The sequence below is a fragment of the Aplysia californica genome, unplaced genomic scaffold (assembly GCF_000002075.1).
Source record: "Aplysia californica isolate F4 #8 unplaced genomic scaffold, AplCal3.0 scaffold01081, whole genome shotgun sequence".
In the NCBI taxonomy this organism is placed as follows: domain Eukaryota; kingdom Metazoa; phylum Mollusca; class Gastropoda; order Aplysiida; family Aplysiidae; genus Aplysia; species Aplysia californica.
In genome coordinates, this window is record NW_004798351.1 from 97,929 (window position 1) to 113,338 (window position 15,410).

The window sequence follows — 15,410 nt, forward strand, 5'->3', positions numbered from 1 at the left end:
CAGGATACCAGCCCCCCCCCCCCAAAAAAAAAAAAGGAAAAAAAAAGGAAAAAAAAAAAGACAACTATCGTTGTAGATGAGTGTGCGTGGCACTCCCCCCACCTCCTTCCCCACCCCATTTTGCCCTTCACTCGATTCCAAATGGACTCAGTAAGTGCGCTCTACAGTAAGCCAGGATAACGCCAGAGTACACAGTCGCGCATATTACGATACGAAACTAGTCAATGGGACAGCGTTAGACTGAATAGCACAGGCCAACAGCGTCAGATTATGAACAGCATAAAAATCGCCGCTCTCGCTTAAGGTGGGTGTGCGTGGCACTTAAGAAACCCCACCCCCCCCCCAACCTCCCCCACCCCTACCTTGCCCTCCCCTTGATTCCAAATGGACTCAAATGGTGCGCTCCACAGTAAGCCTGGATAACGCCAGAGTACACAGTCTCGCAGATTATTATGAGACAAGACGCGTCTTTGGGATAGCATCCGATTGTGGGTAGCTCAGAACAATATCGTCAGATGGCGAACAGCATAAAAGAAGATCAGGACAGCGTGAGGTTGTGAAGAACTCAGGACAACATCATCAGATTGTGAAATACTTAGGGCAACAGCGTCAGATTGTGAATAGCTCAGGGCAATAGACAAAGACTGTGAATTGTTCAGGGCAATGACTAAGATTGTGAATAGTGCAAGGTCTTGCCCTGGAGGGGTTGAGGGAGGAGGGAGGTGATGTTGTTGTTTAGGAATCTATCAATGGCAGAGGAACATTTTGTCCGAAGAGTTGTGAGCCCGGAAAAAGAATCTATTGTTGAGGGTGCCGGGGGAACAAGTAACATCGGGAGGAAGAAACCACTCATGAATATGCAGGCAATTGTGAGGGGCGGCTTTGATTGGCTCGCCGATGTCACCTGCACGATGGGGGGAAGCATCAGTTGATGACCTCATTTGCATAAGAATGAGAAAAAGTTAATTGTTTGGGTTTCACACAGGGAAAAAAAATCTCGCACCACACGTGATTTTCTCAGGATGTGTGTATGGTGTCCGTATAAATGAATTCATTCTGGATTTCAGCGAGGTTGTGTTTGTGTCTGTTTTGGTTTTTAAAAACACCTTTGCACATACCCTAAACATTTAAGAACGACAACAAAAAACATTATTTGTTTGTTTGTTTGTCTGTTTGAGGGAAAAGAAACACATCTACACAATAAAGCTCATTCGGTGCAAGGGAAAAAGTACGAGTAGTACGGACAGAAAGACACGACAGATTGGACAGCAAAGTAACACGGCCTACCAGTGGCACCCTCCAACCCCCCACAAGGGAACAAGCAACCAAGCGCAATAATATATACGGGTACTTTTACTGAAATCAAAACTGTATGTGAAAGTCTTTTATATTGCCTCTTCTTTTGTGACACATCGATTGGGATACGCTTTAGTAATTCTGTAGAAACACACTCAATACAGGTGTTTTACATCCCCATCCACACAATTTAGTATATTTAGGAGGCGGGCTTCAGCCTTGACTATCAGAGTCAACCCGGGTTATTAGGAATATGATTTCTCAGCAGAAAGACCGAGGTAGGATTCTCCCCTAACGAGCAGAAGCAAAACGGGGTCGAAGTAGCCCGCCTCTTAAATGATCTAAATTGTGTCGATGCGGGCATAAAACACTTACAAAGTTATTACAATCTACAATAACGACAGGTCTTGCTTATAAGAGGACATAACATGAAATGTATCATCACTTTGTCTCCTTCTCTTTCCGCTCTCAGATGGTCAAGCGGTCACTGCTGCACGAGGCAGACTTCCGGGGCTCCGACCGGACACTGGTCAGCAGCAGTCTGGACAGCAACAACAGCAGCCGCAGCAACGTGCACACCTCCGCCTCCTCCTCCTCCTACACCGACTCCCGGACAGACATCAACAGCCACGAGAGGGCCAATAACGGGGCCGATGATGATGACGACGACGAGGATGATGACGGGATCAATAAACCGGAAGAGCTGGAGACGGACAAGGGATTGTGGGACAGGAAGTTACATTACGTCATGCTGGGTTTTGGTGTGGTGTTCGGCGTGAGGAACATTCTGGAATTTCCGGCGCTTGCGGTGGAGCACGGAGGGGGTAAGTTCGTGTGAGTGGAGAGTCAGGTGAAATGAAGTGTGGGCTAATCACTTCAGCGTCTTCGGATTACAGAGTGAAGACATCGTTTTACTCACCCCCCCCCCTCCCCCTCACTCCCCCAGATCTCTCACTTTCCCTTTACCTCCGAACTCTTATTCTCACATTACCCCCGATCTCCAACTCTCACTTTTTTTTACTTCCTCTTTTCACATGATGTTGCACTCTGGTATTCTTGTTTGTCTCCCTCTCAATCGCTCTCATCACCCCCAACACCCTCCCTCCTTCACCTCTCTCCCCCTCTCTCTCACCTCCCCCTTCTCTCTGGCCCTGTATTCCCCTCTCGCTCTCCGCTCTCTCACTTCCTCCTTCTCTAAGACCCATTTTCTCCCCTAGTTTCCCTATCCCATTCTTTGCTTGCTTGTCTGTTTGTCTGCTATTTGTTTGTATGTATGTCTACCCACCTTTCTGTCTCACCTATTTTCTTCATCTTTCTCGATCCCACTCTTGCTAATCTCCTTTTTAAAATATCATTTATTCTCAACACAATTTCTTGTCCCTACCCGTTCCTTCCTCTTCCATTGCCCGTTTTATACCCCCCCCCCCTTTCCTCCTCATCTTTTCCCTCCTCCCGCTGTAAATCTAATCAGGGAACTGCCTGTAACTTTCTCGTTCCGTTTCTCTGAGGTAGCGATACGACAAACGGAAACGCACTCACAAGTCTCGCCTTATGAGACATGAACTAGAATACTACAACATAGAGGTTCATTCCACTACGGAATCTTTTTTCTTTTGTCGTTTTCTTGGTCTTATGTAATATTTCTAATAAATTGGGATATCTCAAACGAGACATGAAATAATATTGACACGAATATTACAAAATAGAGGTGTTTTTCCAGGGGTGATGTAAACAGGAAGTTGTTGATTTATTTATTAATGTGCCACGGACTGGTAGAGAATGGGGGTTACAATATTTGTCAGTTTGGCCGGACGACACAAACATACATATCAATTTTATTTCCGAATTTTAACTGTTAATAATAAATAGCTGTTGTATAGCTCAAATTCTCCCTCAGTACCAAGCTGAATGTGCTTTACAATCTATATATTATCATCACCCCAGCAGGCCCGATAGCATTCTGAAAGAATCTCAACTTGTTGGGAAGCATTCAGTGCAAGCTTCCATTTAACAAGCGCTAAAATACCAAAGTACAGACACGATCTTTCACTCTATGGCCGGGTACTCATTTACACTTGGATTAAGTGGGGGAAAATCGTCTTGTGTGTCCTTCCCCAGTATATAATGCTGGGCTAAATTGAACCTCAACCATTCGAACCCGCAGTGTCACAATTACGAGTCCGGTATCCTAACCACTAGACTGCCGACACCTGCTCTCTTCTTTTATCGTTTTCTTTGCCTTCTGTTGTTCTACTTATACTTTCAAGTGTCTCGTTTATTCTTATTCTATAACGCTGCACTGGGGATTCGAACCAAGATCATTCACACCATGGCACAACACAATCCCAACTGAGTTAAGCGAGTAACATTTTTTCGCAGATAATAATGATAGATATACAGCATTTGTTGTATGGCGCATGTTCCCGCTCAACAGCAAGCTCTGTGCGCTTTACAATCTATAATATTATTACCCCAGCAGATCCCAGAACACTCAGAAACATTCGCAGCTTTCCGGGTAAAAAACGTACAATGCAAAATAGTCAATCAAGCGCTTATTCAATAACAGACTGACAAGGTCTTTCGCTGCCTGTAAAAGGGTATCCATTCCAACGTGGGTGAAGAGAGGATAATTTGTGTAATGTGTCTTTTCCTAGAGCATAACGTCGGACCTTTTATGGGGTTTGAACCCACGACTTTTCGGCTTCGAGCCCAACAGTCTAACAACCAGACCATAAATGCAAAAAAGGCCATCTTTACATTGTTCTACAATTGTAGGCTGCAATGTCACATCAGTAGAAGCGTTGAATAAAATAACAACGAAGATAACGACAGAAAAATCAACGAACAGCAATAACAAATATAACACTAACTAAAACAACAGCAGTAGTAAAACATTAACAGCAACAACAACACCACCAACAACAATGATAACAACAACAACAACAACAACGTCAACAAAAACTGTAGCTGAAACAACAACTAAAACAACAAAACAATAACAGTAATAATAGTAACACAATCTACAACAGTAACAACAACAACAACAACAACAACAACAACAACAACAACAACAACAACAACAACAACAACAACAATAACAACGCCAGCAACAGTAATGTCCACTTTTGAGAGGCAACTGAATGACAGAAGCCCATCACCCTCCCCTCCCTTTCTCGTCCTCCTCTGCCACCTTTCATCTCCTGCCTCCTCCCTGATTCTTCCCCCTATCCCCTTTTGCTCCCTATTTCATCCCTCCCTCACTTTTCTCCCCCCCCCCTAATTTTTCTCCTACTCCCGCTGCCTTCTCCCCTCCCCACTCGCCTTATCACCCCCAACCCCCTTTTCTCTCCACTTTTCTATTCAACTCCTTTTCACCACCACCATCATCTCCCCACTCCTTTTTCTTCCTCTCCCAGCCCATTCTCTCTCCTCCTCCACTTTTCTCTCATCACCCCACCCCTTCATCTCCACTCTCCACTGCCCTTTTCTCTTCTATACCACCTTTCTCTCCCTTGCCCCTTTTCTCTCACTCTCCTCCCCTTTTCTGTCACCTCTCCACCCCTTTCTTTTCACCTTTTATCCCCCTCCCTTTTCCACCCCCCCTTTCGCTCCTTTTAACCTCTTTCTCCCCCCCCCAACCCAAATTATCCCTCTACAGGAGCGTTCCTGTTCACCTACGTTCTCCTGACCTTCACCGTTGGCCTGCCCATCATCTACTTGGAGGTCAGCCTGGGTCAGTACACGAGAGGCGGGGCTATCAAAGCCTGGAGGATTTTACCACTCGCCAAAGGTACGTCATCACCTCTATTTTTAATGTCGGTTATTTCCGTCCCCATCGACACACTTGAAATCATTTGGGAGGTGGGTTTATTCCTTCCTTTCAAGGTCAATCCGGGGTGAGAGGGATACAACGTTCCTACAGACTTACGGAATTACTCGACAAAAAATTATCCCCGCACAGGAATCGAAGGAACATCATCGAGCTCTATTAGAAATATCAATTTTATTGTACAATCTACGCAATTTATTCAGCTCTGTGGTGTAATAGTCAGTCTCTAACACAGAATTCTACACTTATAGAACGGGAACTGTACCACGTGACCTGTGAGGAATTGAAGACCGAAAACAATGGCGTCTTGAGGGCACGATTTATCGTTTTCGGAAGTAACCCTATAGCTTTTAAAGCAAGAGCGGCTTTTACAAACGAGTGAAAAGTGGAACATTTACTGTCCAGTTTGTAATTTTGAGTTACAGAATTCACTGTGCAACTAGAGATTGGAATTAAGGTTTTAAATTGTTGTGTTTTTGGGTGCAACAACAGAAAAAGCAGTCATAGAGAGTTTATAAATATAAGATCTACAGAACTGAAAAAAATTCATAGCACTTCTAGCTTCCCACACACATTTTGCATACGCATATGGCCTACGTAGTTTTTTAGTAGTAAAACTTATTACAAGAAATTTGTTTTACACTGAACATATTTTTTCACTAGATCTTATTAATGTTCTCAAAACATGCGTTCAATAATTAGCTTTATGTCGCCAGCAGAAGTAGAAAAAAGGACGGACTTGCTTTTAAAAGAGATTTAGCTCCAGCTATAAACTTTTTAAAAATCTGTAGAAACCATTGACTGGGATTTTTTTTTCTAATATTGGGCTAGTATTTATTAAAGAATTTTCTTTAAAGAAATTTCTAGAATAATATAGAACCTATAGATGTGTACAAATGTTTGAAAAAAATACTCATCGGTTAAGACGAATTGATATAGATCTAAGTCATTGTGTAAAAGTAGGAGAATCTAGATCTAGGTGTTTGATAGTTCAGTAGCCTAGATATTTGATAATAAGTTGCGCATCAAATTTTTGACTGCATGCTACAGTAGTGAAGATAGCGTATTATTTTCATCCGAAACATTAATTTCCGCATCCATACACCTTTTTGGGCCTTTATAAGCACATGTAGTCCTACTTTAATTATGTTTTTGTTTTTGAAAGCATTTTCAATTCCTTTCACTTTCACTTCCCACGCGCTGGCACATATAATTATGATTATAATTTAAGATTCCAAATCTGACGAATGTATTATTAAATAGCGTATAATGCTGAGTTAGCCAATGCATTGCAATGCGCACTATTATCAATTATTGAATTGTAACAAGACTTCAATTTGATCCGTAACAAGAGGCCACTTATTTTTTTATACGTGTTCATGAATGTGTGTTTGTTTACTGTGTGCGGGGATTAAAAATTAAAGATTAAAGATTTCAGATCTGACGAATGTATTTATAAAATAGCGTAATAGTGCTGGGTTAGCCGATGCTTTGCGATACGCACTTTTATCAATTAATTGAATTGTAACAGGACTTCGATTTGATCCGTAACAAGACAACACTTATTTTTTCTTATACGTGTTCAAAAATGTGTGTTTGTTTACTGTGTGCGGGCATTAAAGATTCCAGGTCTGACGAATGTATTTATTAAATAGCATATAGGCCTATAGGGCAGGGGTGGCCAACGCATTGCGATACGCACTTTTATCAATTAATCGAATTGAAACAGGACTTCAATTTGATCCGTAACAAGAGACCACTTATTTTTTCTTGTTCGTGTTCCAAAATATGTGTTTGTTTACTGTGTGCGGGGATTACAGGGGGACAAGCCCATCCCCTCGACATGTGATCCAGAGTATGGGGATACATTTTTCTCAAAATGCACACAGCTCTGATATCCTTGACCAGTGATCACTCGCCATGGAACTCTTTCTGTTGTGACTGTAGACACAAGTTTCTTCATTATCACATCTGAATGAGCCTCTCATTCATGCATTAGAAATCACACTCCCAACACACAGAACATGACTTTGAACATATATTCAGGAAACATATGCCAGTTCCACTCTTGTTTACTTTGTTTTGCATTATTGGCTTTTATGTGTAAAACAATATTTAGAGGCCTTTTCTGCATTTTTGTGTTTTTGGCAGCATGTACAATAGGCCTATGTATTTTATGTGCAACCGACACATTCTCCAATCGTAGATCTAGTACTAATCAAGACTATATCTAGATACTTTTCCAACAGAGATAATGTTCATAATTAGTGTTATGATCAAGTGTATTGTGATTGTGAAGATCTTTAGTAGATCTAGAGATCTAGATCTATCTAGATCTAGATCCCATCCCATCCCATCATTAAAAAAACAACAACAAACCAACAATACAGATACAAAAACATTGTAACATTGCCAATTATGACATATTGTTGGCAGTAAAAATGTACTAGACTATTTCACTATATTTCCTCTTCGAAGAAAGTTTTAAAATACTGATGTAACTTAATGTAAGGTGTCTTCCAAGCCCTACCACTAGCATCAGCGTGCATAGCAACGCGAAACCTCGCTGTGCGGCGCCGCCAAAGGTGCCCTCAACTGGCCGCCATGTTTTAGTTTCAATTCCTCACAGCGAATCGGCGATCTCGAAGAGGGAGTTCCGCTTCTATAAGTGTAGAATTCTGTGGTCTCTAAGTAGTTGTGCGCAGAAGATGCGAGGTCAGTTCCTGAAAGGCGACTTTCTGAAATCGAGAATCTCACTCTTAGAGCTGGGATGGTGTGTCCCGTTTAACACGGGTTGCGCCCACAAGACTTTGTCGGAGCAGCCCGACTGCCAAATGATCTAAATTGTGTCAAAAAGGGCGTTAACCACATAGTTACTTATATTCTAAACACACTTTGAATTATTCTGATGGTAGGCTGCTTCGACGTCCTCCCGGCCCATCCATCCCACGCTGAGAGGGATACAGTATCCCGACAGACAAACGGAGATTCTCTTTAAAAACAAACTCTCCTATTGGAGAATGAAACTCACTCCGTTTGTGCATAAGGCGAAAAGCCATACATTTGCACCACAAAAGCTGGGCGCATATTTTTACCTACGCAATAGTCACCGATTTTAAATTAGAAAGGTGTACATCAGACATTTTTTTTATTGTTTATATGTCACAGCGGCTTACAAAACAAACACACTGTTTCCACTCCCGGAATCAAACTCACTCTTTTTGTGAGCCATAAATTTGCACCACAAACGTTGAGTATGTAATTTGACTAACATTATAGTCATCGATTAAAACCTACATCAGACTTAAATTAATGCGTATTTCTCACACCGGCTTACAAAACAGATCACACACTTCCCCGCTTGCGGATCGAACCCACGTCTTTTGTGATCAGGGGGACTAATCATACAACTACGCCACCGACCCTGGGTGTATATTTTTACTAACACAATAGTTATCGATTATAAGTTAAAACGACCAACATCAGACCTTATTTATTGAGTATTTCTCAAAGAGGCACACAAAACAGACCACTGAATTCTCCACTGGCGGATCGAACCTTTTGTGTATAAATAAAGGCGAAGAGCCATACATTTGCACCACAGACACTGAGTGTACATTCTTACTAACGCAACAGTCATCGATTATATTGCTAGACAGGCCTACGTCAGATGGTATTTATTGAGTATTTACTTCTCACAGCGGCTCACGAAAAACAGACCAATAGTACTTATCTACATCTCTGTAATGAAGGATAAGTCTAGCGGATGTTAGATTTTGGGTTATATTACTTTCTCCATTAGGGATTCAATAATTGCTTTCCGGAGTTTCGGAAAAAAATGTGTCTATATTATGCGAGGAATGGTATTGCCTATGGGTTAAGAATCCAATAACTCCCCCCCCCTCCACACACACCCGACAAACCTCGAAACAAAACAAGAATACTCCTTTGTTTTAGCAACAGTTCCTTATGCCTATAATTTATTCATCGTAACACATCCTTCCATTATGATGGTGACTACTGTGAAACTAAATGTCTTCCTTCAGATATTTATGTAATTTGAACAACTAATTTTTCATTATGTGAGTACCGGCGTCTGTGGTGGAGCGGTCAGGCGCTTTGCCGTTACACGAAAGGGACCTGAGTTCAATTCTCGAGATTCTTATTAAGCTTCTCAGTCTTTTTGCAGGGATATTGTAACTCTCTTAGCACGGTTGGCTCCGACGGGCAGGATCAAGGCCTGTCTCCTAAATGATCTATTTTGGATGTGTCCATATTAATGGAAAAGACTAAATTAAAAAAGATAACCATCGTATGTGTCATTTCCCTCTTTATATCCTCTGCACAATCTTTGTGTTTAAAAAGAATAAACAAGAAGGTAGACTGTTTGTACCAATTTTTTTTCTTCAAAATGAGCTATCACCTGTTGGATTTTTGTGTGCTCTGTGCAGGCCTCTTAGGCCATCTCACGCAAAAGAGAGTTCGATTCCCAGGATGAGCTTACGTTGTCACTAAGCACCATCTACTTGTCTGCTTACACTATCCCACTTGGCCCAGGCAGCCCTCCTAAAAAATGTCCTAAATTGTATCGATGGGGTATGAAAAATTCTCAATTAGCAAATTTAATCTCGTGACATTAGAGGTTTTCATAAGAAAAAGGAAAATGTCACTATAAAACTGGTGACGAAATTTGACTAGAGAGTAATAAGGAGATTAATAATAGAGTGAGGAAAACCATTGTACTGAAAAGATACCCCCCGCCCCGCTGCCAACAAAACAAACGATTTCAGGGAACATCTTTATTGTCTTTTTATTGAACTTGTGAGGTTAGAGATAACCACAAAAAAAAACAAACGGAAAATGTCAAAGTAACACAGGTGACGAAATTTGATTAGAGGCTAACCAAGAGATTAATACTAAAGTGAGGCGAGCCATAGTGCAAGCTAACACCCCGCCCTCCCCTTTTCCTTTCTTTTACACTCTTCTTCTTTTCAGTTTCCTGACGACTCAGGATACCAGCCCCCCCCCCCCAAAAAAAAAAATGATTCCAGAATATAATTCCGTGGTCCACGGAAACCATCGTTAACATTTTCTTCAAAGATGGTTCTCAGTAACAGCGGGAGGGGAGATGTCTTTCCGATTAGTTTCTTCATGTTATTAACTACTTTAATTGTTGTGAATTTTAGACACGAAGAGGCTTGTTACAAAAAAAGTATTCGTGATTTCAAAGGAAAGTCGTACAAAAAGCAATTTCACATTTAATTCAAAGATCCTTACCAGGAAATGCGGGTTTTAATGGTATGCCCACATACGTAGATATATGATTATACATACATGCATACACTGATTTGTCAACGTCACAGAATAAGTAAAATCACATCCACGCAGACAACCAGCATGCCCTTTCTTGTCGCTACTGAGCACTGCTAGGTTTTTTGAGTTTGGGTTATCTCTACTCTCCTAATGCACTTTCTATTAATAATTTGTCTTTTCACTCACCTCTGGTCCGCCTCTCATAACTGTGTATACGTAATAGCGTTTTCTCTTGCTTCTTTCCACGCTTGTGTTAGAGTCTATATGTCGTGCTTCATTCAGACCCAGACTCTAGTTTTAATAGTTTATAATTATCCTCATCGTAATTGCTTTTTCCAATGGAAATCCCCGACTGAGAACAGCCCACGTTTTTGTTTTCGCCGGTAATCCGCTGGAAGCTGTTTTTCTCCCACACACCTTATCAGGAGATATACATTTTTGTGAAGTGTAGTTTCCCCCCTTTTAATCAACGTTCATTATTACTCTGCATGTGTCTCTTCATTTGTCATCTTGCTTGCTTAATTTTGTTCGTTTGATTTCATTTGTTTGAGTAGAGAGAGCCGCAACCTCGTAAGAGGTGTAGAGGTTAGAAGTCTTGCCGGCGCATACAGAAGACATCACTTCGATTCTCGTGAAGGGAGACTTTATACTGAGTATTTCCATCCTTCTGTCTGGACGTTGTATCTCTCTAAGCCCGGGCATGTTTGAAAGTTATCAAGAATGAAACCAGTAAAGAAAGACAGAGAACATCAAATAATCGAGTAGTTCGGTCCTTTGATGAGAATAAACCCAAGCCAACCAGCTCCACGAGCTTACAACTAAAAACAGTCAGGATGTAAAGGCAAAGGCAGACCATGCAAAATTTGACTCGATGACGTTAAAGAGGACATACAAAGGGATAACACATCAACAACAGAAGCCACCCATGTTATCCTCCTACCTCCCTTCGATTTCTAACTATAAAAGAGGAAGGATAAAGTCAAGTAGCTATATTTTCCACGTTAACTTTTGCGTACCTTCACGTCAGTCATATCCTCCCACACCACCCTGCCTCCCCTCCCCCATCTTCACCTATTCCAGACTTCAGTGGGTGGTTGGAGGGCGCCACCTTCTCACTTTCTTTCCCTGCCTTTCCTTTACCTTTACTCTGTTGTGCTACTCCTGTTCAGCTCTGTACTCAAACTCGAACCAAGAGCTTCCCATGAAATGTTGACGCCACTAAATTTACGTAAAAACAAAATCTAGATCTCGTCTTGGCGCTCTTTTTGTTTCCTTTTCACTCCAGCAAATCATTCACATCTGATGTCGTGGCCTTGAATGCTTCTATTTATTCCATTGCCCTTCAACAAATCATTTTCATTTCATCTCATCGCCGCGGCTGTCCCATTTCTCCTAAGCCTTTCGATGTTGTTCAAATCTTTGTTTCTCCAACTCTCTCCCCCGGGCTTCCTGTTTCGTTTCCGTTTTGTTCCAGTCTTTCGCGATCTTTCTATGTCGCGCGTGTCACCGAGGTTCTGATTAACGAAAATCAAAGCTGAAAACCCGACAGTAGACAGCTCATTACACGAGTCGTCTTCTGACCTGAGCTGTGGCGGGGATCGGGCACGGGGTCGGGTGGGTTGAGTTCGAAAAGAATGGCAAGGGTTAGAGAAGAGAGATTGGGTTCGGAAATTGGGGTGGGGTGGGGGGTGGGGGGAATTACGAGGGGTTGGAGAGTTTGGAAAGGGAGGGGGGTGTCGAAATGGATCCTGAGGTGGGGAGGGGATTGTAAAGGAGAGGGGGTGGGGGTCGATTGATTGTGTTGCAAGTGCTGGGAATCTCTCACTAAAACGAAACCACCCACAAACATACAAATATAGCAGTTTAAAAGTCCAATCTTCTCTCCTAGTTTATATATATCTTCCAACAGGTAACATCATCTGCTCCTCTATAATCTAACCATATCCCCCCTCCCCCGCTCCCCCCAACAGGTATCGGCGTCTGTAGCTGGCTCCTGAGTTTGAGCCGTACCTCCTACACTTACACGCCAGCGGCATGGGCACTCTACCACCTGTATGCAGCCGTCGCGGGTTTGCATCCCCTGCGCTCCAGGCTCTCTCTTGGTAAGAAATTGAAGGGATAAATGAAGTACAACGTATACGTTCCAACAATAAAGATTTTATTTTATTTAAACGTCTAACACCCAGGACAACTTGAAATAATCAGGATACTGCATTTCTGGGGATAATGGAAGACGAAATAGAACTGAATGGAGAGCCATGACCGCTAATGTCTGCTTCAAACGCAGCACTTGAAAGAGAGAGAGAGAGAGAGAGAGAGAGAGAGAGAGAGAGAGAGAGAGAGAGAGAGAGAGAGAGAGAGAAAGAAAGGGAGAGAGAGAGAGAGAGAGAGAAAGAGAGAGAGTGAGAGAGAGAGAGACAGACAGAGAGCGAGACAGACAGACAGACAGACAGAGAGACAGAGGTACAAAGATACAAAGAGACAGAGATGAACAGAGGAAAAAAAAGAGAGAGAGAAAGAGAGAGAGAGAGAGAGAGAGAGAGAGAGAGAGAGAGAGAGAGAGAGAGAGAGAGAGAGAGAGAGAGAGAGAGAGAAAGGGGGCAGGACATTTGTTAGGTTTTTTTTGTTTTTTTTAAATTTTGGCTTGGGTTTTATAGCACGAGTAAATATGCACAGGCCATTTCATAGACGGAGCACTAAGTGGGGAGATTAGAGGAGGTCAGTACGACATGCCAAAGTAGACACCACATATCGTCTACTGAGAGCCAGGAGTAAAAACGTCCATTTTGGCCCAAAAGCCCCTAAAATTTTTAAAAGATAGCAAGACCGAGGTGTTCACGTGAAATTCCATCGTATCTGTAAATACCAAGCAACCAATAGCTTTCCCACAATCGCAATTCCCGTGTGTGTCAATACCCCAGGGTTTATTTATTTAAACATTACAACAAAAAGCTATAAAACAAAACAAAACAACAACAACAAAAACGCAAGGAGTGTTGACATTGTTATCTCAAGCTCCCAGCCAACGATTTGTACTTGAACGCAGGTGTTTGTGGTTGCCATAAGAAGATAAGATAAAAAGTTATTGATCTCCAAAAAGAGAGGGCAAGAATGAATACCTGTTGGTTCTTGCATTTAAAAAAAATAATTTATTTCTAACATTCCATCTTTCGAGTGGATACATCTCCTGCTGGTACGCAGTGCGTCCCTTTGGCAAACCTAACACCTTGTGGGTTTTATGAACCTAAAAGGGAATATAGACATGGATGGCTTGTGCCTCTATCTAATAAGTCAGTATTATTGGTTAAGGGGACCAAGAGAAAGGAATGAAGAAGAACTACCTATTTGATTTTAAACAGCACCTCGGTGTTGCTGGCCAAAGCAAGGCGGCGCCCTGTGTCGTTTCGTGTTGGTCCTTTTTAAAAATCTAGAGTTTGTATTTCGGTCAAGGACAAAACCACAATGACAACCACCCATCTGAGACCCGTTATACCGACATTACTTGAAGCTCTTTATGTACTTGTGTTACGACCCCCCTGTTTATGACTCCTCTGTTTATGACTCTGTGTTTCCCGACTTCCTGATTAGCTCCCTCTACGTCTTCCGACCCTTACCTTTTTCTCGTCATGCAAGTCAGTATTGTAAGGGTTTCTCTATGCTGACGATGAGATAACGATAACGTTAATATCAATAACATTGATTGTCGTCGTCAACGATTAATGTGCTGATACTGTGCTGTTGCTGTCTTGTTGCTGAACTGTTGCTGTGCTGTTGCTGTTGCTGTTGCTGTTCTGTAGCTATGCTGTTGATGTGTTGCCAATGCTTTGATATGTTGTTGCTCAACTGTTGCTGTGCTGTTGATATGTCGTCAATACGTTGCTGATTATGCTGTTGATGTATAACTTTCCTTTCGTCTCACAGAGCAGTTCGTGGAGCAGCACTCCAACAGTTCATCGATTTCCTCCTCAAACCTCACAGCATTTTATCACCTCAAAGCCCTCAACGTCAGCAGCGATTTCTTTTAGTGAGTACAACCTCCATCAATTTCAAACTTAACTTAATTACAAGTGTGCGGTTTTTAAAAAAACCAACGCTCTCATTTAAAAATACAAAACAAAGCTATTTATCCATGCGTGCTACCTTTGACATTGAACATTTTTATGTTCATCTCAATGTTCGACCTCTAACCTCACAGCACCAGATTTAGGAAAAAAAGTATCACATCATGTTAGGAAAGGTGGTTAATTTTTTCTGGGTTGAGGGGGGGGGGAGGGGGGAGTGGAAGGCAGAATTTGCCACAAGGACAGTAAACGAACTGAGCCACCCCTAGGCAACTCAATCAGCGGATATCGATCAGGTCGTTTATCGATCTTCTGTCTCATTCTGAGTCTTTTCTTCCTCTCTGCGTGGTAAAGAACACGTGTAAGGTCTCGCCGGGAATTGCTGGGGAATAAGCCGTGACATTGACAAACACATCAACTGAAACCCATCATCTCTCTCTTACTTGACATACACCTTCTTCTTCGGGTACAGGAACTATAACAGCAGATATTTGGACAGTAGACTTCCAGCAGGACTCCTGTATCCTTATGCCCAGATTGTTTTAGTTGATGAAACAAATACCTATCGGTCTTTCTATGATGGAGGATATAATATATCTAAAAACCTCCCCCTCTCTTTACTTTTATTCTCTCTCTCTCTCTCTCTCTCTCTTTCCTCCTCCTTCTACTCCTCCTCCTGTCTTTCTCTCTCTCTTTATCTCTGTGTCCATCTCTTTATCTCTCTCCTTCTCAGTCTCTCTCTCTTTCTCTCTTTCTCTCTAACTCTCTCCCTCTCTCTCTCTCTCTCTTCTCTTTCTGTATGCATGCGTATGCGCTCGCTCATTGACTTCATCTATCGATCTATCGATCTATCTATATATCTATCTATTTATCTATCTATCTACCTATCTATCTATCTATCTATCTATCTA

The 15,410-nt window shown here is 42.0% G+C and overlaps 1 protein-coding gene across 1 annotated transcript in view; it reads left to right on the top strand.

Moving 5' to 3' along the window:
- The window catches only part of LOC101851003, a gene marked incomplete in the record, with an annotated part of 136,185 nt that overhangs the window by 54,756 nt on the left and 66,019 nt on the right, over window positions 1-15,410 (top strand). Inside the window, 4 exon segments of the mRNA XM_035973253.1 lie at window positions 1,769-2,120; window positions 4,955-5,086; window positions 12,409-12,540; window positions 14,360-14,462. Of these exon segments, the coding sequence (XP_035829146.1) occupies window positions 1,769-2,120; window positions 4,955-5,086; window positions 12,409-12,540; window positions 14,360-14,462 (719 nt within the window).